This window comes from Talpa occidentalis, unplaced genomic scaffold (genome assembly GCF_014898055.3).
Source record: "Talpa occidentalis isolate TD23 unplaced genomic scaffold, MPIMG_talOcc4v2.1 talOcc4.11, whole genome shotgun sequence".
In the NCBI taxonomy this organism is placed as follows: domain Eukaryota; kingdom Metazoa; phylum Chordata; class Mammalia; order Eulipotyphla; family Talpidae; genus Talpa; species Talpa occidentalis.
Window position 1 is genome coordinate 40,165,295 of NW_023601104.1, and position 21,238 is coordinate 40,186,532.

Genomic DNA, 21,238 nt, shown 5'->3' on the forward strand with positions numbered 1-21,238 from the left:
ACAGTGCTGAGGGGAGCAGTGGGTGACTCAGGAGAGGTCTGCTGCGCCATGTGGGTTGCTTCCTGGCTGTGCAGGGATCGAAATCATGCTGCAGAGTCTGTGGACAGCTTCATGGTGCTGCCTCTTAACCACTTGCGCCATAGGGAGGCCCCTGTCTAATGGATTTCTGTAGTGATGTGGTGATGCTTTGTTTTGACATTCAGACTTTAAAGATAATTTACATTTGGTCTTAAGACTCAGCTCATATCAACAAACCCTTGGTAACACTATCACATCGTTGAACTCTTAACTTTTGTCTTTATAGCATTGCATATTGTTCATGATTACAAAATATTACATAGTAAATATGAATGTATTTACAATATGAACTTGAAAATGTAAATCAGCACCCAAATGATTTGTGGTGTATTTTGGTCTCATCTTCGAGTTTGACTAATGAAACATCACTTCCCCAATTTCTTTACAAAAAGTTAATTCTTTTAGTACTATAGATGAATGAATAGAAAGAATTTGCATAACAAATGAATTCCTTATTTGTTGCACACAGTTTTCAATTTCATAGTCCTCTGTGGATGGATATAGGAGCATTTACTGGACCAGGTGGTAGCCATCAACCGAGAGTTACCGTGAACTTGTTTGTTCTTGGAGGGACCATCATTCGGTTAAATACACTGCTGAGGGGATCAGCGGGCAAGTCAGGAGAGGTCTGCTGCGCCATGTGGGTTGCTCCCTGGCCGGCCCGGGTTTGAACTCGTGCTGCAGAGGCTGCAGATGGCTTCATAGTGTGGTGCTTAACCCCTTGTGCTACCAGGGAGGCCCGGATAGTTGTCTTAATCACATATTTATATATGATTTTTCCAATAAGGCAGCACTCACCATTTCCAGAGATTAGAATTTGATTGCACATAAAAGGATCTTGTTTATATCAGTTGGCAATCCTGGTGTTTTCATCTCCAAGTTGAGAAAATAACAAATGACAAATAAAAATTTCCCTGCTCTCAAGAACTCCGTTGTTCTGCATTATTTTTGGCCACACTTTCCGCCATCCCTAATTCCTTATAATCCTTGATTTGTTTCTTTATGTTTCTGTATTTTTAAGAATATCATATATAATTTTTTGTCTGTGCTGTTTTCAAATTAAGGTTGGATCATCCAAAGGCAGGTTGAGACTCCGCACACAGAGAACCTGACACGACCACCGCTAACCTGCTGCCCCAGGAGAACCCTGACCCTGCTCTGGGGCAGCAGCAGCAGCACAAACCCAGTAAACCCCCCTCGCCTGGCGGGATCCCCTCACAGTGCAGAGCCCGACACTGAGGAAGAACACGCTCTTTCCTGTCTGGTGCCAGAACTGAAACGTGCTGTTCTCTGGCCTTCTGAATATAGCCTTGGTGTCCCTGTGGCTAGGGAGGGGGGCCCAGTGTGGGAAAGTACCCCCTCTGTGACCTGAGGATCTGGGGTGCAGGTGTGTGTGGTGGGTGCCCGGGAAAAGAGTAGCACGCTGTCCACATTACTTATTCCTAGTCCCTGACTCTATCTTTTTCATTCCAAGATGCAGAATTGCCCAGATGGTGACTCAACCCAACAGGCAATGTTAGTGCAGAAGGAGACCACGGCTTGAACTCACCTATGCCACCAGTTCTGTGAGTTCTGTGAGTCATAGTTTACTTTGGTACGAGCTGTCTAGACGTCGGGACATGATTTTCCTTATTCTCTAGGATTCTTATAACCAGCAAAATGCAACAAAAGGTGCCAGAAGACAAGAAGACCTGCAAATCCATCAGTCCTGTTATCTCAGAGTCACAGCAGGCAGACTCTGCAGTGTATTTCTGTGCACTGAGTGAACCCAGGTGAGAGGCATTTTGGGGGAGGTTTACCCAACCCCTGGGCTCTGCTAGGTGCCTCCACCTTCTGTGGAACCACTGTGCCGGACTCTCATCACTGACAGGACCTACCTAGGGCTGTTGTAGCACAGGTATAAGTATAAGGTGAGTTGGAAAACACTCACTTTGAGAAAATCGTTCTCAGGTTTAGAGACTGTCCAGCATTGTTGGTCATCAACAATGCCTTTATATCATTATATAAATCAATATATTGATTGTGCACATAAGAATTTTGATCAAGGATTCAAGAATGAGGACAGTCACATACCCTCTTTGCATTTGGTGACTGTATGAGCTAGTGAATTGATTAAGTTCAGAAGCAAAGCCAGAAATATTAACCAAAATATGTGTGAAATCTTGGGTTATCAGATCAATTTGTTCAATAATTATTTATGAGCATGTTTTATTGAGGGGAAATACTCTATCTTCTTTGGATCTGGGGCTGGGTCTAGAAATAAACTCTCATAAGAGATTAACAGGAAAAAAACAGACATTTTATTACATTTTTACATCAAGTCTTGTATCATATAATGATATGTTCTCAAGTTTCATCCATTTTATAGGAATTTCTTGCTTTTAAAAGTCTGGATAGTATTCAACTGTATGTAGTACCAGCCCTGTGAATTCATTTAATGTCATCAATGATGACATTGATCCTCTGGCTGAGCTACCGGAACAGGAACATCACTAGGCATGTAAGCCTGTAAGGTCATCAGAACACCGCTCCATAGCTGTTATCAATTTAAAAAAGTTATGACTAGAATACCCCAAATTCAAAAACTTGAAAATAATTCTAGTACAACTAATATCTACTATCCTACCTTTTCATCTATTTCCACTGGGACAGAAAGGAAGAAGAGTAACAACAGTAGACGAAGGGGTGAACAAAAAAGAAAAAAGGAAAGAAACACAAATAGAAGAAGGAAAGGGAAAGGATTATAGCTTGACAGCAGTGAGTGCCCTGAGTAGAGTCAGCCCGTGGGTCAGGACTGTAGCGGAGGAGAGGAGAGGGGGAAATTAGTGTAGATATAGCTTCACTTTTCCCAATGTTTGAGGGAATCATTTTATATGCAGAGCGTAACTACATGTCCTGGATTTCTAGAACTCTCCTGATTTTAGAAAATTTATTTTCTTGTTTAATACGCAATGCAACATCTCAGAGTATCTCCCTCTGTCAGAATTATCTTATAACTGAGCCCTAATATTCCAGGCCAATGTAGCAACTCGGGAAGCGGGGTCACTCTGCCCAGGCTGTGTAGGGTAAGGTAAAATAGTGTCAGGCTTTTCTGCCCTCCTGCCATTAGTATGGATGATGGATCCCTGAGATCCTGAATGCATGCCTGATGGTGGGCACCTGGTGTGGGGTGTGGGCGTATGTAAGTGGGTACACCTGGACTGAGACTGGGCTTTTAGGGGCGGCATCATGGGGACACCAGGATAGCAAAAGAAAGCACCAGCAGAGAAACAGAGGCCACGAGAGAATGCCGGAGAGCCCAGAAAGAGTGAAGATTCGCTGGGGACCGTGAGGCCTGCCAGCCTCCCTGGGCCACCCCACCCACCCCCGCATCCCTGCCTGCCATGTACCTTGTAAATCCCAATAAAAGACTGTAAAAGCCACCGAGGGCTCCAGGACTCTAACATCTGCATCGGGTCACAGAGATCCTGCTCTGTGCCTTTTTAGCACTACACTCTGATTCCAGGCTTCATTATTTTTCAACGTAAAAGTTACCCAGTTGAGACAGTGGCTGTTTTCAGAAGTATGTTCCTAGGGGGGAGGAAAGGGGAGAGGAAGGACTAGGGTCAGAATAAGGGGGGGTTGCAATTGTATGGGAAATATAACAAAAATGATAATGCATATATTGTGCAAAAATAAAAAATGATGAAAGAATTATATAGAATAAAATATTAATTAAAAAAGAAGTATGATCCTCTCTTCCTCACACACTAACCGTTATACTTTTCTTACATAACGTGTTTTAAGAAAAAAAATGCTTATAATCACATACATTGGGAACAGTGCCCCACACCCCCCTGCACTGTTTGCTCCCACACCTTGGAGAGATTACCTTGCAGTCTCAAGAGACGCTGTGGGTGGGGTTTCCTGTAAGGGGATGAAGGAGCTCAGATGTGATTGGTGCTCAGTGATGCTGGTGGAAAGTGTTGTCTGTAACTGCCAGAACCCAAGACTTGACAGCTTCCAGAGCAGGGGTGAAGGCACCCCAGCTACAAGAGAGGGATCATGAGACACTGGGATGCGCTCTTGGGGTTTCTGTGGGTCCAGGTTTGCTGTGAGTTGGGGCCTTCCCAGATGGGGTATGGAAGACCTCCCCAGCTGAGAGTGGGGTGTGAAGGGGTTGCTGACTTGGAGCTCCTAGGGGGCCCTTCATGCTCTTGGGTGTTTCTTGGGAACTTTTACAAGTCTAAAATCTGCATTGTCACTGCCCATTGGGATCATATGTGTCTGTTCTTCTCTCTCCACGCAGGGGTGAGAGGGATGCAGGTGGAGCAGAATCCTGCATCCCTGAGTCTCCTGGAGGGAAACAGCTACACTCTGACATGCAAGTTTACTGATGCTGTGCAAAGAGTGCAGTGGTTCCGACAGAACCCCGGGGGCGGCCTGGTCACCCTGTTTTACATAGCTTCAGAGACTCCGAAGCAGGAGGGAAGGTTAACCACCACACTGAGCTTCCAGAAGCGGCACAGCACCCTGCACATCGAGGGCGCCCAGCTGGAGGACTCAGACACCTACCTGTGTGCGGGGGAGGCACAGTGCTCTGGGGTGATGTGCAGCCTGTACCCAAACTGCAGCAGGGCCCCAGCCCCTCCCCTTCCTGGGAGTGGGGGCATGTCTGTGTCTCTGCAAGGCTCCAAAGAAAAGGGCAGTAAACATTGTTGATAAATTATTTTAAATAATGTACACATGAACTCTGAAATAAAACTTCAGATTATAGTTCAACAAAGGTTAGAAACCCTCGATTTAGAAATAGCTGGAAATTGGAAAGCAAATATCTGTGGGTTTAGAAATAGAAATGAAAGTTAATAACTTAAATAGAAATCAACATTTCATGTGAACTTTGAACTAATTTAAAACAAAATATTAATGCAGAGATAATTTTAAGTTAATTTTCCTTGTGAGTAAAAACAGTGATGAAATATATAATAGGCAGTCTGACTAATATATAGATCATGAAGCCGTATATTATTCGTCATACACTCTATACAAGTTACATAAATGTCAGAACAAGCACTGAAATGTCAATGTACAAATTTACATTTAAAATTATTTATGGGGCCAAATTTAAATTAAAATTAAATTATGGGACCTGGTGGCGCAGCAGTTGAGCACTGGGCTGCGAAGCTGCCTGCAGCCTCTGTAGCACCGGTTCGATCCCCGGCAGGGCGAGGGTCCCACATGGCGCGCAGACCTCTCCTGCCACCCGCTGCTCCCCTCAGTCTACCTGTTCTGCTCCTCACTCTGGCTCTGGTGAATTCTCTCACCCTCCTGCGCTTCTGACTGTACCCAGTGCTTGCATAAATAAATAAATCTTTAAAAAAAATAAATAAATAAAAATAAATTATGACTTACATGAAACTCATATGAAGAGTTAAATCATTTGTAGAAAAATTGTTCTACCATAGACAGCTCTAGCTAGATTTACTAATATTTTATCTCAAGTTAATTAAGTGGATAGTTATGCAATATTGCCATAGCATATAAAATACCTTAAGAACCCTAGCGTTGAGGAATCAACCGAAATACCCTTCTTAAAATTAAAAGTTACCAAAAATTCTGTTTGCAAGCTTGCATTTACCAATAGTAACTGAGTTTCCTTTCAATTATATTTGCTGAAATAAAGTTACTAAACATTAAATTTGATATTCTGATAAATTAACTTGCTGGAAAGCAATCCAGGGAAATCTTATTATTGTCAAGATAGCTCTCTAACAAAAATATCACCAGTTATTACATAAACTTATGAACAAATTTTTTTTTTTGCAATCTGTAAACTTGCATTGTTATTTATTATCATTATAAATGCTATTTTTGTCTAGTGAGAAAATATTTTTAAAGAGCAATTTATATTTTATTGCCAGTTCATTATCACTGGCTGGAGGAGTAAGCCATGGTGCCGGTGCTGTCTTCAACATTCAGATGTAGTTGTAGGAATTTCCTAGAAATAGTAAAAAGTATTTATTTCCCTGGTACACATGTCTTAGAGTCAAGGTATAAATATAAATATGAATAGAATATAGAACATCAGGAATACATTGGTATAAAAATGATCCTGGAACCCAGAGACTAAGGGGAGCGTTGTCCTCATGTAGCTGGCAGTCTGGGAAGGTACTAGAAAAGACCTTTCCAGGTCAAGACCTTTGGATGATGAGTCAGCAGTATTCCTGAAACAATCATGAGGCAGTGACTTTTGCTCAGGGCGGGCTCTACCTATGCTGCAGTTAGTACATGCAACACTGTGCGGAACTGAGTGTATTCCAAGAACAACATTTTATTTACAATGATACAATAACTTGAAAGGGCAAATGCTGACCTAAAGCATAGCTCTAAGAAGAGAAAAATTTGGCTAATGAAAGATTTGAGAATTTTATCCCATGGAGGCTGGTTGAGAGGACAATCTCTAGAATAGAGAAGTTTTAGATAAATATAGAGAAACATATTTAATATTTTAACACCAGGTATAGGTTGGTTTGTGATTCTTCATCACCGTTAAGTCTTTAAGGATATAAAATGTGAGTGAGGGGTTACATTTATTCCCCATTACTCCAAAGAACCAGTGAGTACAAATCACAGGAAAGCAGATTCCATTCTGGAAATGTGGGAGTCTTGTTTTCCAGGGATCACATCTCATGATCAGTTCTTTGCAATTAGTTACTTGTGCTATTTATGGCAGACACAGGCAATATTTAGTTGTCCTAATTTTATTTCATACAAGGAAATCAGAAAATACCAATACGCTAATGGAGACAAGAAAGGGATTTTGGCAGAGGGAAAGGATTTTGGGAATTTGTGGAACTGAGGAGTGGTACCAATGTCTCGGGGAGAGCACACTACACAGGAATTTGGCAGAAAAGCTATAGCATATGGGTTTGGACCAGCAATGGCCAGCCAGCAGGATCCAGGCCAGGAGAGGAAATTTCACTAAGGATGAGAGTCAGTCGTATCTTTAGGGACATGTTGTCCCTTTGATATCAGAAAAGCAACTGTGAAATGAAGTCTTGTAGGATTACATTTTCTACATGAGTCTACTCTTTCTACTCTTCTAAGAAAATTTCTTTCAATATTTTGTAGAATATAAGACATACAGTATTGAAGTAGATTACTTAAAGCATAGAAGACATCTCATTTGCAAATCCAAACTCTATGGGTCCAACTCTTTCCTAGTTGAAATATTAATAACCCACTGAGTTATCCCTTGCCCTTTATCATTGAGATATGATTCTTTACCTCTTATTACAAATCATCTTTTTCCACATCTTGCTATTGACACTTCTCTGAAAACAGCAAGGTCATGGGCAGACCCAATTTAAAGGCACAGAGTCTAAACTAATAGGCATTTGAAATATTGAATGTTCTTCACTCTTGTTTTGAATTCAGCTTACATGTATTTTTTTTAAAGTTTTTATCTATAGCTGACAAATTAGGTTAATTAGACCGAATAGGAAGACATTATCTCTTCTTTCTTTAAGAGTGAATCCTGGTGCCCTCCTGATTTAAACATGTAAACCAAGCCCTTGGTTGAATAAATACCAACAGCATTTACTGTGCATTCGGTCTCTGATCCTTGACCTAATTTATGTGACCTTTGCTGTCTGTGTGTGCTTGAGCCCCTCATAGACACTGGTGAGGGCACATCCAGCCAGACTCCAGAGGCTGAGGACGTGACCACTAGGTGGCAGTGCCCCTCTGCTGAGGTGGGCACTGGCAGGACTCATTTCATGGGTTCTGAAAGCACAGACTCTCAGGGGAGGCAGAACCTTTCTGTAATTGGCGTAGATCATGTGAGGAAACCTCTATGGTTCCTAGTAAGAGACAGGACTGCCTGATACTAGAAGTAGCTGTTGACTGGAGGTTGCAGTGCGTGGTTGCTCCTGGTGGGAGTAACAATGAAGACATCCAGTCACGCTTTGGTCGTGTTCCTGTGGCTGTGGATGGACTGTGAGAGGAGGGATTTGGGGAAACAAGTATAATAAAAAGAAAGTCTTTAGCAAACAAGAAGGCCAATGGCTTAATGGCTTCATTTAGGTCGACTTTAGCTTCTACTGAGAAGAGAAATAAGTTCTGGGGAGTTATAACTTGACAAACTCCCTTTCTTTGACTTTCTTTCTCCTTAGGGCTCAGCCAGGGGGAGAAAATGGAACAGCCTCCCTCCCTGAGCGTCCAGGAGGGAAACAGAACTGTTATCAACTTACTTATTCTGACAGTACCTCCTATTACTTCCTTTGGTATAAGCAAGAACCTGGAAAAGGTCTCCAATTCATTATAGACATTAGTTCAAGTAAGGGTGATAATCATGGACCTAGACACACTGTTTTTTTGAATAGAAGAGTCAAACTTCTTTCCCTGCACAACCCAGTCACACAGCCTGGAGACTTTGCTGTGCACTTACTTCTGCGCAGCGACTGCAAGTGCTACCCCGGCACATACAACCTGTAGTGAAAGCTGCACCTGGCAGCCCCTCCCCTTGAGCACAGGCCTTCCCTCAAGCACAGTCTTTGTCATACTGTCTGCAGTGGGAAAAATGTATTAGATGTTAAAGCATATGATAAGGTTAGGCTCAAAATGATCCAGAAGCATTAGAATATTTTGTTCACTGATATTTGTTTAATGGATTTCTTTTTAAAAAATATTTATTTATTCATGCATACAAGATCTGGGGTAAAGGCCAGAGGTGTGTGGGGGGGGGGGGTGAGAGGATTCACCAGAGACAGAGTGGGGAACAGAACAGGCAGAATGACTGAAATACAGTGCTGAGGGGAGCAGCGGGCGACTCAGGAGAGGTCTGCTGTGCCATGTGGGTTGCTTCCTGGCTGTCCAGGGATCGAACTCATGCTGCAGAGGCTGTGGACAGCTTCATGGTGCTGCCTCTTAACCACTTGCGCCATATGGAGGCCCCTGTCTAATGGATTTCTGTAGTGATATGGTGATGCTTTGTTTTGATGTTCAGACTTTAAAGATAATTTACATTTGGTCTTAAGACTCAGCTCATATCAACAAATCCTTGGTAACACTATCACATCGTTGAACTCTTAACTTTTGTCTTTATAGCATTGCATATTGTTCATGATTACAAAATATTACATAGTAAATATGAATATATTTACAATATGAACTTGAAAAAGTAAATCAGCACCCAAATAATTTGTGGTGTATACTGGTCTCATCTTCATGTTTGACTAATGAAACATCACTTCCCCAATTTCTTTATAAAAAGTTAATTCTTTTAGTACTATAGATGAATGAATAGAAAGAATTTGCGTAACAAATGAATTCCTTATTTGTTGCACACAGTTTTCAACTTCATATTCCTCTGTGGATGGATATAGGAGCATTTACTGGACCAGGTGGTAGCCATCAACCGAGAGTTACCGTGAACTTGTTTGTTCTTGGAGGGACCGTCATTCGGTTAAATACACTGCTGAGGGGAGCAGCGGGCAAGTCAGGAGAGGTCTGCTGCGCCATGTGGGTTGCTCCCTGGCCGGCCCGTGTTTGAACTCCTGCTGCAGAGGCTGCAGATTGCTTCATAGTGTGGTGCTTAACCCCTTGCGCTACCAGGGAGGCCCGGATAGTTGTCTTAATCACATATATATATATACGATTTTTCCAATAAGGCAACACTCACCATTTCCAGAGATTAGAATTTGATTGCACATAAAAGTATCTTGTTTATGTCAGTTGGCAATCCTGGTGTTTTCATCTCCAAGTTGAGAAAATAACAAATAACAAATAACAAATAACAATTTCCCTGCTCTCAAGAACTCCCTTGTTCTGTGTCATTTTTGGCCACACTTTCCGCCATCCCTAATTCCTTATAATCCTTGATTTGTTTCTTTATGTTTCTGTATTTTTAAGAATATCATATATAATTTTTTGTCTGTGCTGTTTTCAAATTAAGATTGGATCATCCAAAGGCAGGTTGAGACTCCGCACACAGAGAACCTGACATGACCCCCACTAACCTGCTGCCCCAGGAGAACCCTGACCCTGCTCTGGGGCAGCAGCAGCAGCACAAACCCAGTAAACCCCCCTCGCCTGGCAGGATCCCCTCACAGTGCAGAGCCCGACACTGAGGAAGAACATGCTCCTTCCTGTCTGGTGCCAGAACTGAAACGTGCTGTTCTCTGGCCTTGAAGGATATAGCCTTGGTGTCCCTGTGGCTAGGGAGGGGGGCCCAGTGTGGGAAAGTACCCCCTCTGTGACCTGAGGATCTGGGGTGCAGGTGTGTGTGGTGGGTACCCGGGGAAAGAGTAGCATGCTGTCCACATTACTTATTCCTAGTCCCTGACTCTATCTTTTTCATTCCAAGATGCAGAATTGCCCAGATGGTGACTCAACCCAACAGGCAATGTTAGTGCAGAAGGAGACCAAGGCTTGAACTCACCTATGCCACCAGTTCTGTGAGTTCTGTGAGTCATAGTTTACTTTGGTACGAGCTGTCTAGACATCGGGACATGAGTTTCCTTATTCTCCAGGATTCTTAAAACCAGCAAAATGCAACAAAAGTTGCCAGAAGACCAGAAGACCTGCAAATCCATCAGTCCTGTTATCTCAGAGTCACAGCAGGCAGACTCTGCAGTGTATTTCTGTGCACTGAGTGAACCCAGGTGAGAGGCATTTTGGGGGAGGTTTACCCAACCCCTGGGCTCTGCTAGGTGCCTCCACTTTCTGTGGGAACCACTGTGCTGGACTCTCATCACTGACAGGACCTACCTAGGGCTGTTGTAGCACAGGTATAAGTATAAGGTGAGTTGGAAAACACTCACTTTGAGAAAATCGTTCTCAGGTTTAGAGACTGGCCAGAATTGTTGGTCATCAACAATGCCTTTATATCATTATATAAATCATTATATTGATTGTGCACATAAGAATTTTGATCAAGGATTCAAGAATGAGGACAGTCACATACCCTCTTTGCATTTGGTGACTGTATGAGCTAGTGAATTGATTAAGTTCAGAAGCAAAGCCAGAAAAATTAACCAAAATATGTGTGAAATCTTGGGTTATCAGATCAATTTGTTCAATAATTATTTATGAGCATGTTTTGTAGGAGGGGAAATACTCTATCTTCTTTGGATCTGGGGCTGGGTCTAGAATTAAACTCTCATAAGATATTAACAGGAAAAAAACAGACATTTTATTACATTTTTACATCAAGTCTTGTATCGTATAATGATATGTTCTCAAGTTTCATCCATTTTATAGGAATTTCTTGCTTTTAAAAGTCTGGATAGTATTCAACTGTATGTAGTACCAGCCCTGTGAATTCATTTATTTGTTTATAGACATTTGAGTTGCTTCCATCTTTTTTTTTGGTTTTTTTTTTTGCAATTTTGATTAGTAATATTGTGAACATGTGAATACACATTTCTTGGTATTTGAGTGCATACCCACATTACTTTAATTTGGAGGGTTTATACCTACACTGGATCTGGTGGTTCATCTGGCAATTCTGTTTTTAATTTTGAAGAACGACCGTTCTGTTTTATACAGTGGCTGCCTTTTTAAATTCTCATGAACAGTGGAAAGGGTTTTATTTTGCATACCTTTGTCATCACTTCGTTTCTTTCATTTTTGGAGGGTTTTCCTTTCTTTCTTTTTTTGGACAGTATATACCCTATCCTAATGGGTTTGAGATGATCTCTCATTCAGGGTTTAATTTGCATTTCCTGAGAATTAGTGATGTTTAGCTGTTATTCAGATTCCTAAGCCCCACCCAAAGACTGGTATGTGCCTGATTAATAAAGTCAAGACTTGGGAGGGGTCCAGGAAACACACAGACCTTTTCAGACTCTGTTCACCAGGGGGTGCAGCTTCTCAACACAGGCACATACTTTCTGAGAGAAATGCAGGCTGGCTTGATCATTTCACTGTGACTTCTGCATTTCTTCTTGTTGAGAATCAAGAACCTTTAGGTGACTCTGTAGAGATGAACTCTTCTCCAGGCTTAGTGGCTGCGGTCCTCTTAGTGCTTGGTAAGTTAATGCCTGTTCAAATTTGGAATTTTTCCCCTGTGTTATGTCAGCAAAATCTTGAACTGTTATGTAAGTAAATTATTGAACCATAATTTTATCTAAAAGCTTTATGTCCTAGATGACACAAGTCTCTTTTTTTTTTCCAGGACAAACACATGGAGACTCTGTGACCCAGCAGGAAGGCCAAGTGACAGTCTCAGCAGGGGACTCCCTGAATGTGAGCTGTACTTTTTCAGCCTCAGGATCTCTCACTCTTTTCTGGTATGTCCAATATCCCGGAGAAGGTCTACAGCTCCTGCTGAGAGCCCTGACAAGCAATAAGAAGGAGAAAAAAGAAGGTTTTGAAGCCACTTACCGGAAAGACTCCAATTCCTTCCACTTGGAGAAAACCTCAGTGCAAGAGTCAGACTCGGCTGTGTACTACTGTGCCCTGGGTGACACAGTGACAGAAACTGCAGGGGGTGCTGAGCGCAAACTGAGCAGCAGCAGGGGCCTGGCTGCTGAGTGCCTCTGAGTATTTCATTCACTGTGGTTTTAGCACAGTCTATGAACATTTGTCTCCCAGTCTGGTTAATTCACAAATCATACAAAAGTCCAGAGCATAGGGACAAGAAGTAAGCATTCCCATACCCCACTCTTCATTTCATAATAAAATTGCCACAGAACCAAACCAAATAGAATTCCACAGAACCAAACCATATAGAATTCCTCACATATCTTCAAGGTAATAAAAAGAATGCCCCAAAATGTTTATTGCAGTGTTATCTTTCATAGATAAAAGAATAAACATCTTAAATGTTCACTAATAATGAAGGTATGTTTTCCCTCATATGACATTTTAAAAATAGAAATTGGTTCTTTTAAACTTCGGGTGAAGCAAATAAGGTAATGTCTTTTTCAATCATCTGCATATCCTTCCTCAGGAAACATGGAGTGAACCGGGCTGAGGTTGTGTGGCTGCTGGGCTGGTGCATCTGAACTAGTCTTTATTGATGATTTCAGCCCACCAGGGGGCACTGTAGACCTTATAAGACAAAGGCCTCCTGATGGTCCCAGATGTTGAACCCTTAAGACTCAGACAACGTTGAGTACGTGTAGCCAAGGCTGAAGAGGGGGAAACAGTGGTGTCTGTGAAGTTCACCTCAAGTTTTCAATTTTGCCACTCTGTATACATAACACTTCAGTCCATGCTGGATAAATTTGCGATGACACTGATCCTCTGGCTGAGCTACGAGAAAAGGAACATCATAGGGCACGTGAGCCTGGAGGGTCATCAGAACACCGCTCCTTTAGCTGTTTTCAATTTTAAAAAAAGTTATGACTAGAATACCCCAAATTCAAAAACTTGAAAATAATTCTAGTACAACTAATATCTACTATCCTACCTTTTCATCTATTTCCATTGGGACAGAAAGGTATAAGAATAACAACAGTAGACGAAGGGGTGAACAAAAAGAAAAAAGGAAAGAAACACAAATAGAAGAAGGAAAGAGAAAGGATTATAGCTTGACAGCAGTGAGTGCCCTGAGCAGAGTCAGCCCGTGGGTCAGGACTGTAGCGGAGGAGAGGAGAGGGGGAAATTAGTGTAGATATAGCTTCACTTTTTCCAATTTTTGTGGGAATCATTTTATACGCAGAGCGTAACTACATGTCCTGGATTTCTAGAACTCTCCTGATTTTAGAAAATATATTTTCTTGTTTAATACGCAATGCAACATCTCAGAGAATCTCCCTCTGTCAGAATTTTCTTATAACTGAACCCTAATATTCCAGGCCAATGTAGCAATTCGGGAAGTGGGGTCACTGTCCTCTGGCTCTGTGTAGGGTAAGGTAAAATAGTGTCAGGCTTTTCTGCCCTCCTGTGCTGCAGGAGGCCTTGTAGCCCCAGCCAGATAAACTACTGGCAAGCAGGGAAGCTCAAAGGGCCTCACACCGTGGGGCTGAAGATCTAACATCCCTTCACTTTTTGTTCTTGGTCATAAAAGGAGAAAAATTTCCCAAAAAGTACATTAGGCGCTACATTATATGCATCAATATACAGTAAATAAACGGCTTGGAAAATTATCTCTTAAAAACTAATTATTAAACAGTTTGGCCCACTTGACAATGGGCGACAGGTTATTGAACATGCCTGACAAACATTACAATACAACTATTATTCTAAGTCCTTCTTTTGCCTTCCCTTGAAGTTTATTGGGAAAGTTCTTAAATGAAGCTATTTGTGTTAAGGAGTTTCTAGGTAAAGGAAGTTCTGATAGCTGAGTAGCAGCCAGCCCCTGGTGTGAAGGCCATGAGAATAAGAAAAGTTCTTTCTTTGCTTTGGCTTTAGCTGATGGGGATGTTCCGTTGGCTATCAATTGTATTAGGCTATTGTTTAGCTAAAACAATGAATTTTAGTGTAAGACTTAGTTTTTTATTAACCTTGAAGGTTGCCTTCTTGCTGAGAGCACAGAAAAAGAGTTGCACTAATTGTTTCTGCTTTGTTTCTATGCTCTTGATAATATAATCTCAATGCTTGCAAAAAATGTATAAATAAAGAACCTGCTGAGCCTTTCAGCAGAAGATACTAACACCTCACCAAGTGTCGGTGTCTCCTCATTCCCTTCCCCTCAGTCCCTAAGTTTCAGATCATTCGTATTCGCCGAGGCCTTCTCATCCTTTCAGGAACCCCTGACAGACATTTTGCGGGAGGCTGGTCCCCGGCACTCCTGCCATTAGTATGGATGATGGATCCCTGAGATCCTGAATGCATGCCTGATGGTGGGCACCTGGTGTGGGGTGTGGGCATATGTAAGTGGGTACACCTGGACTGATACTGGGCTTTTAGGGGCGGCATCATGGGGACACCAGGATAGCAAAAGAAAGCACCAGCAGAGAAGCAGAGGCCTGGAGAGAATGCCGGAGAGCCCAGAAAGAGTGAAGATTCGCTGGGGCAGGGAGGCCTGCCAGCCTCCCTGGGCCACCCCACCCACCCCCGCATCCCTGCCTGCCATGTACCTTGTAAATCCCAATAAAAGACAGTAAAAGCCACTGAGGGCTCCAGGACTCCTCTAACATCTGCATCGGGTCACAGAGATCCTGCTCTGAGCCTTCTTAGCACTACACTCTGATTCCAGGCTTCATTATTTTTCAACGTAAAAGTTACCCAGTTGAGACAGTGGCTGTTTTCAGAAGTATGATCCTAGAGGGGAGGGAAGGGGAGAGGAAGGACTAGGGTCAGAATAAGGGGGGGGGGTACAATTGTATGGGAGATATAACCAAAATGATAATGCATACATTGTGCAAAAATGAAAAATGATGTAAGAATTATATAATATAAAATAGTAATTAAAAAAGAAGTATGATCCTCTCTTCCTCACACACTAACCCATACACTTTTCTTACATAATGTGTTTTAAGAAAAAAAGTGCTTATAATCACATACATTGGGAATAATGCCCCACACCCCCCTGCACTGTTTGCTCCCACACCTTGGAGAGATTACCTTGCAGTCTCAAGAGACGCTGTGGGTGGGTTTCCTGTTAAAGGGGATGAAGGAGCTCAGATGCGATTGGTGCTCAGTGATGCTGGTGGAACGTGTTGACTGTAACTGCCAGAACCCAAGACTTGACAGCCTCCAGAGCAGGGGTGAAGGCACCCCAGCTACAAGAGAGGGATCATGAAACACTGGGATGCGCTCTTGGGGTTTCTGTGGGTCCAGGTTTGCTGTGAGTTGGGGCCTTCCCAGATGGGGTATGGGAGACCTCCCAAGCTGACAGCGGGGTGTGGAGGGGTTGCTGACTTGGAGCTCCTAGAGGACCCTCCATGCTCCATGTTTCTTGGGAACTTTTACAAGTCTAAAATCTGCATTGTCACTGCCCATTGGGATCATATGTGTCTGTTCTTCTCTCTCCACGCAGGGGTGAGAGGGATGCAGGTGGAGCAGAGTCCTCCATCCCTGAGTCTCCCGGAGGGAAACAGTTACACTCTGACGTGCAAGTTTACTGGTGCTGTGGATAGAGTGCAGTGGTTCCGACAGAACCTCGGGGGCAGTCTGGTCACCCTGTTTTACATAGCTTCAGAGACTCCGAAGCAGGAGGGAAGGTTAAGCACCACAATGAGCTTTAAGGAGAAGAACAGCACCCTGCACATCGAGGGTGCCCAGCTGGAGGACTCAGCCACCTACCTGTGTGCGGGGGAGACACAGTGCTCTGGGGTGATGTGCAGCCTGTACCTAAACTGCAGTTGGGCCCCAGCCCCTCCCCTTCCTGGGAGTGGGGGCATGTCTGTGTCTCTTCAAGGCTCCAAAGAAAAGGACAGTAAACCTTGTTGATAAATTATTATAAATAATGTACACATGAACTCTGAAATAAAACTTCAGATTTATAATTCTCCAAAGGTTATAAACTCTGGATTTAGAAATAGCTGCAAATTGGAATGCAAATATTTGTAGGTTTAGAAATAGAAATGAAGGATAATAACTTAAGCAGAAATCAACATTTCATGCCATCTTTGAACTAATTTAAAACAAAATATTAATGCAGAGATAATTTAAAGTTAATTTTCTTTGGATGTAAAAACATTTATAAAATGTATAATAGGCAGTCTGACTAATATATAGATCATGAAGCCATATTTTATTCGTCATACACCATACACAAGTTAGATCAATGTCAGAAGAAGCACTGAAATGTCAATGTTCAAATTTACATTTAAAATTATTTATGGGGCCAAACTAAATTAAAATTAAATTATGGGGCCTGGTGACCCAGCAGTTGAGCACTGGACTGCGAAGCTGCCTGCAGCTTCTGCAGGCATGGTTCGATTCCCGGCAAGGTGAGGCTCCCACATGGCGCGCAGACCTCTCCTGCCGCCCGCTGCTCCCCTCAGTAGGCCTGTTCTGCTCCTCACTCTGGCTCTGGTGAATTCTCTCACCCTCCTGCACTTCTGACTGTACCCAGTGCTTGTATAAATAAATAAATCTTTAAAAAAAATAAATAAATAAAATTAAATTATGACTTACATGAAACTGGTAGGAAGAGTTAAATCATTTGTAGAAAAATTGTTCTAGCAGAGACAGCTCTAGCTAGATTACTAATACTTTATCTCAAGTTAATTTAGTGGATAGTTATGCAATATTGCCATAGCATATAAAATACCTTAAGAACCCTAGTCTTGAGGAATCAACCGAAATACCCTTCTTAAAATTAAAAGTTACCCAAAATTCTGTTTGCAATCTTGCATTTACCAACAGTAACTGAGTTTCCTTTCAATTATATTTGTTGAAATAAAGTTACTAAACTTTAAATTTGATATTCTGATAAAAAACTTGCTGAAAAGCAATCAAGGGAAATATTATTGTCAAGATAGATCTCTAACAAAAATATCACCAGTTATTACATAAACTTATGAACAATTTTTTTTTGCAATCTGTAAACTTGCATTGTTATTTATTATCATTATATTCTATTTTTGTCTTAGTGAGAAAATATTTTTAAAGAGCAATTTGTATTTTATTGCCAGTTCATCATCACTGGCTGGAGGAGTAAGACATGGTGCCGGTGCTGTCTTCAACATTCAGATGTAATTGTAGGAATTTCCTAGAAATAGTAAAAAATATTTATTTCCCTGGTACACATGTCTTGGAGGCAAGGTATAAATATAAATATGAATATGAATATAGAGCATCAGGAATACACTGGTATAAAAATGATCCTGGAACCCAGAGACTAAGGGGAGCATTGTCCTCATGCAGCTGGTAGTCTGGGAAGGTACTAGAAAAGACCTTTCCAGCTGAAGACCTTTGGATGATGAGTCAGCAGTACTCCTGAAACAATCATGAGGCAGTGACTTTTGCTCAGGGCGGGTTCTACCTATGCTGCAGTTAGTACATGCAACACTGTGCGGAACTGAGTGTATTCCAAGAACAACATTTTATTTACAATGATACAATAACTTGAAAGGGCAAATGCTGACCTAAAGCATAGCTCTAAGAAGAGAAAAATTTGGCTAATGAAAGATTTGAGAATTTTATCCCATGGAGGCTGGTTGAGAGGACAATCTCTAGAATAGAGAAGTTTTAGATAAATATAAAGAAACGTATTGAATATTTAAACACCAGGTATATGTTGGTTTGTGATTCTTCATCACCCTTGTCTTTAAGGATATAAAATGTGAATGAGGGGTTACATTTATTCCCCATAACTCCATAGGACCAGTGAGTACAAATCACAGGAAAGCAGATTCCACTTCTGGAAATGTGGGAGTCTTGTTTTCCAGGGATCACATCTCATGATCAGTTCTTTGCAATTAGTTACTTGTGCTATTTATGGCAGACACAGGCAATATGTAGACTGTCCTAATTTTATTTTCATACAACGAAATCAGAAAATACCAATATGCTAATGGAGACAAGAAAGGATTTTGGCAGAGGGAAAGGATTTGGGAATTTGTGGGACTGAGGAGTGTTACCAATGCCTTGGGGAGAGCACACTACATGGGAATTTGGCAGAAAAGCGATAGCATATGGGTTTGGACCAGCAATGGCCAGCCAGCAGGATCCAGGCCAGGAGAGGAAATTTCACTAAGGATGAGAGTCAGTCGTATCTTTAGGGACATGTTGTCCCTTTGATATCAGAAAAGCAACTGTGAAATGAAGTCACGTAGGATTACATTTTCTACATGAGTCTACTCTTTCTACTCTTCTAAGAAAATTTCTTTCAGTATTTTGTAGAATATAAGACATACATTATTGAAGTAGATTACTTAAAGCACAGAAAACATCTCATTTGCAAATCCAAACTCTATGGGTCCAACTCTTTCCTAGTTGAAATATTAATAACCCACTGATTTATACCTTGCCCTTTATCATTGAGATATGATTCTTTACCTCTTATTTCAAATCATCTTTTTCTACATTTGCTATTGACTCTTCTCTGAAAACAGCAAGGTGATGGGCAGACCCAATTTAAAGGCACAGAGTCTATACTAATAGGCATTTGAAATATTGAATGTTCTTCACTCTTGTTCTGAATTCAGCTTACATATATATTTTTTTAAAGTTTTTATCTATAGCTGACCAATTAGGTTAATTAGACCGAATAGGAAGACATTATCTCTTCTTTCTTTAAGAGTGAATCCTGGTGCCCTCCTGATTTAAACATGTAAACCAAGTCCTTGGTTGAATAAATACCAACAGCATTTACTGTGCATTTGGTCTCTGATCCTTGACCTAATTTATGTGACCTTTGCTGTCTGTGTGTGCTTGAGCCCTCATAGGCACTGGTGAGGGCGCATCCAGCCAGACTCCAGCGGCTGAGGACGTGGCCACTAGGTGGCAGTGCCCCTCTGCTGAGGTGGGCACTGGCAGGACTCATTTCATGGGTTCTGAAAGCACAGACTCTCAGGGGAGGCAGAACCTTTCTGTAATTGGCGTAGATCATGTGAGGAAACCTCTACGGTTCTTAGGAAGAGACAGGACTGCCTGATACTAGAAGTAGCTGTTGACTGGAGGTTGCAGCGCGTGGTTGCTCCTGGTGGGAGTAACAATGAAGACATCCAGTCACGCTTTGGTCGTGTTCCTGTGGCTGCGGATGGACTGTGAGTGGAGGGATTTGGGGAAACAAGTGTAGTAAAAAGATAGTCTTTAGCAAACAAGAAGGCCAATGGCTTAATGGCTTCATTTAGGTCGACTTTAGCTTCTACTGAGAAGAGAAATAAGTTCTGGGGCGTTATAACCTGACAAACTCCCTTTCTTTGACTTTCTTTCTCCTTAGGGCTCAGCCAGGGGGAGAAAGTGGAGCAGCCTCCCACCCTGAGCGTCCAGGAGGGAAACAGAACTGTTATCAACTGTACTTATTCAGACAGTACCTCCTATTACTTCCTTTGGTATAAGCAAGAACCTGGCAAAGGTCTCCAGTTCATTATAGACATTCGTTCAAATAAGGGTGATAATCATGGACCTAGACACACTGTCTTTTTGAATACAGCAGTCAAACTTCTTTCCCTGCACATCTCTGTCACCCAGCCTGGAGACTCCGCCATGTACTTCTGCGCAGCGAGTGCACAGTGCTGTCCCGGCACCTGCAGCCTGTACTGAAACCTGCAACTGGCAGCCCCTCCCCTTGAGCACAGCCATCCCTCAAGCACAGCCTTTGTCATACTGTCTGCAGCGGGAAAAATGTATTAGACGTTAAAGCATATGATAAGGTTAGGCTCAAAATGATGCAGAAGCATTAGAATATTTTGTTCACTGATATTTGTTTAATGGATTTCTTTTTAAAAAATATTTATTTATTCATGCATACAAGATCTGGGGTAAAGGCCAGAGGTGTGTGGGGGGGGGTGTGAGAGGATTCACCAGAGACAGAGTGGGGAACAGAACAGGCAGAATGACTGAAATACAGTGCTGAGGGGAGCAGCGGGCGACTCAGGAGAGGTCTGCTGTGCCATGTGGGTTGCTTCCTGGCTGTCCAGGGATCGAACTCATGCTGCAGAGGCTGTGGACAGCTTCATGGTGCTGCCTCTTAACCACTTGCGCCTTAGGGAGGCCCCTGTCTAATGGATTTCTGTAGTGATATAGTGATGCTTTGTTTTGATGTTCAGACTTTAAAGATAATTTACATTTGGTCTTAAGACTCAGCTCATATCAACAAATCCTTGGTAACACTATCACATGGTTGAGCTCTTAACTTTTGTCTTTATAGCATTGCATATTGTTCATGATTACAAAATATTACATAGTAAATATGAATATATTTAGAATATGAACGTGAAAAAGTAAATCAGCACCCAAATAATTTGTGGTGTATATTGGTCTCATCTTCAAGTTTGACTAATGAAACATCACTTCCCCAATTTCTTTACAAAAAGTTAATTCTTTTAGTACTGAAGATGAATGAATAGAAAGAATTTGTGTAAGAAATGAATTCCTTATTTGTTGCACACAGTTTTCAACTTCATATTCCTCTGTGGATGGATATAGGAGCATTTACTGGACCAGGTGGTAGCCATCAACCGAGAGTTACCGTTAACTTGTTTGTTCTTGGAGGGACCGTCATTCGGTTAAATACACTGCTGAGGGGAGCAGCGGGCAAGTCAGGAGAGGTCTGCTGCACCATGTGGGTTGCTCCCTGGCCAGCCGGGGATTGAACTGGTGCTGCAGAGGCTGC

At 42.0% G+C, this 21,238-nt stretch overlaps 1 protein-coding gene and 2 gene segments (V, D, J or C); all 3 read left to right on the top strand.

The window, feature by feature from the left end:
* The first annotated feature begins 4,122 nt into the window (after nucleotides 1-4,122).
* On the top strand, nucleotides 4,123-4,779 carry LOC119238018 (T cell receptor alpha variable 22-like). The segment is given in 2 exon segments: nucleotides 4,123-4,171; nucleotides 4,367-4,779. Coding segments are annotated over 2 exon segments (462 nt in total).
* Nucleotides 4,780-7,912: 3,133 nt separating this feature from the next.
* LOC119238019 (uncharacterized) lies at nucleotides 7,913-12,603 on the top strand. Its single transcript, XM_054692863.1, has 4 exons — nucleotides 7,913-8,055; nucleotides 10,590-10,721; nucleotides 11,941-12,089; nucleotides 12,236-12,603. The coding sequence occupies exons 1-4, from the start codon at nucleotides 7,913-7,915 to the stop codon at nucleotides 12,601-12,603; spliced, it is 792 nt and encodes a 263-aa protein (XP_054548838.1).
* Nucleotides 12,604-19,469: 6,866 nt separating this feature from the next.
* On the top strand, nucleotides 19,470-20,619 carry LOC119238227 (T cell receptor alpha variable 13-2-like). The segment is given in 2 exon segments: nucleotides 19,470-19,667; nucleotides 19,844-20,619. Coding segments are annotated over 2 exon segments (375 nt in total).
* The last annotated feature ends 619 nt before the right edge of the window (nucleotides 20,620-21,238 follow it).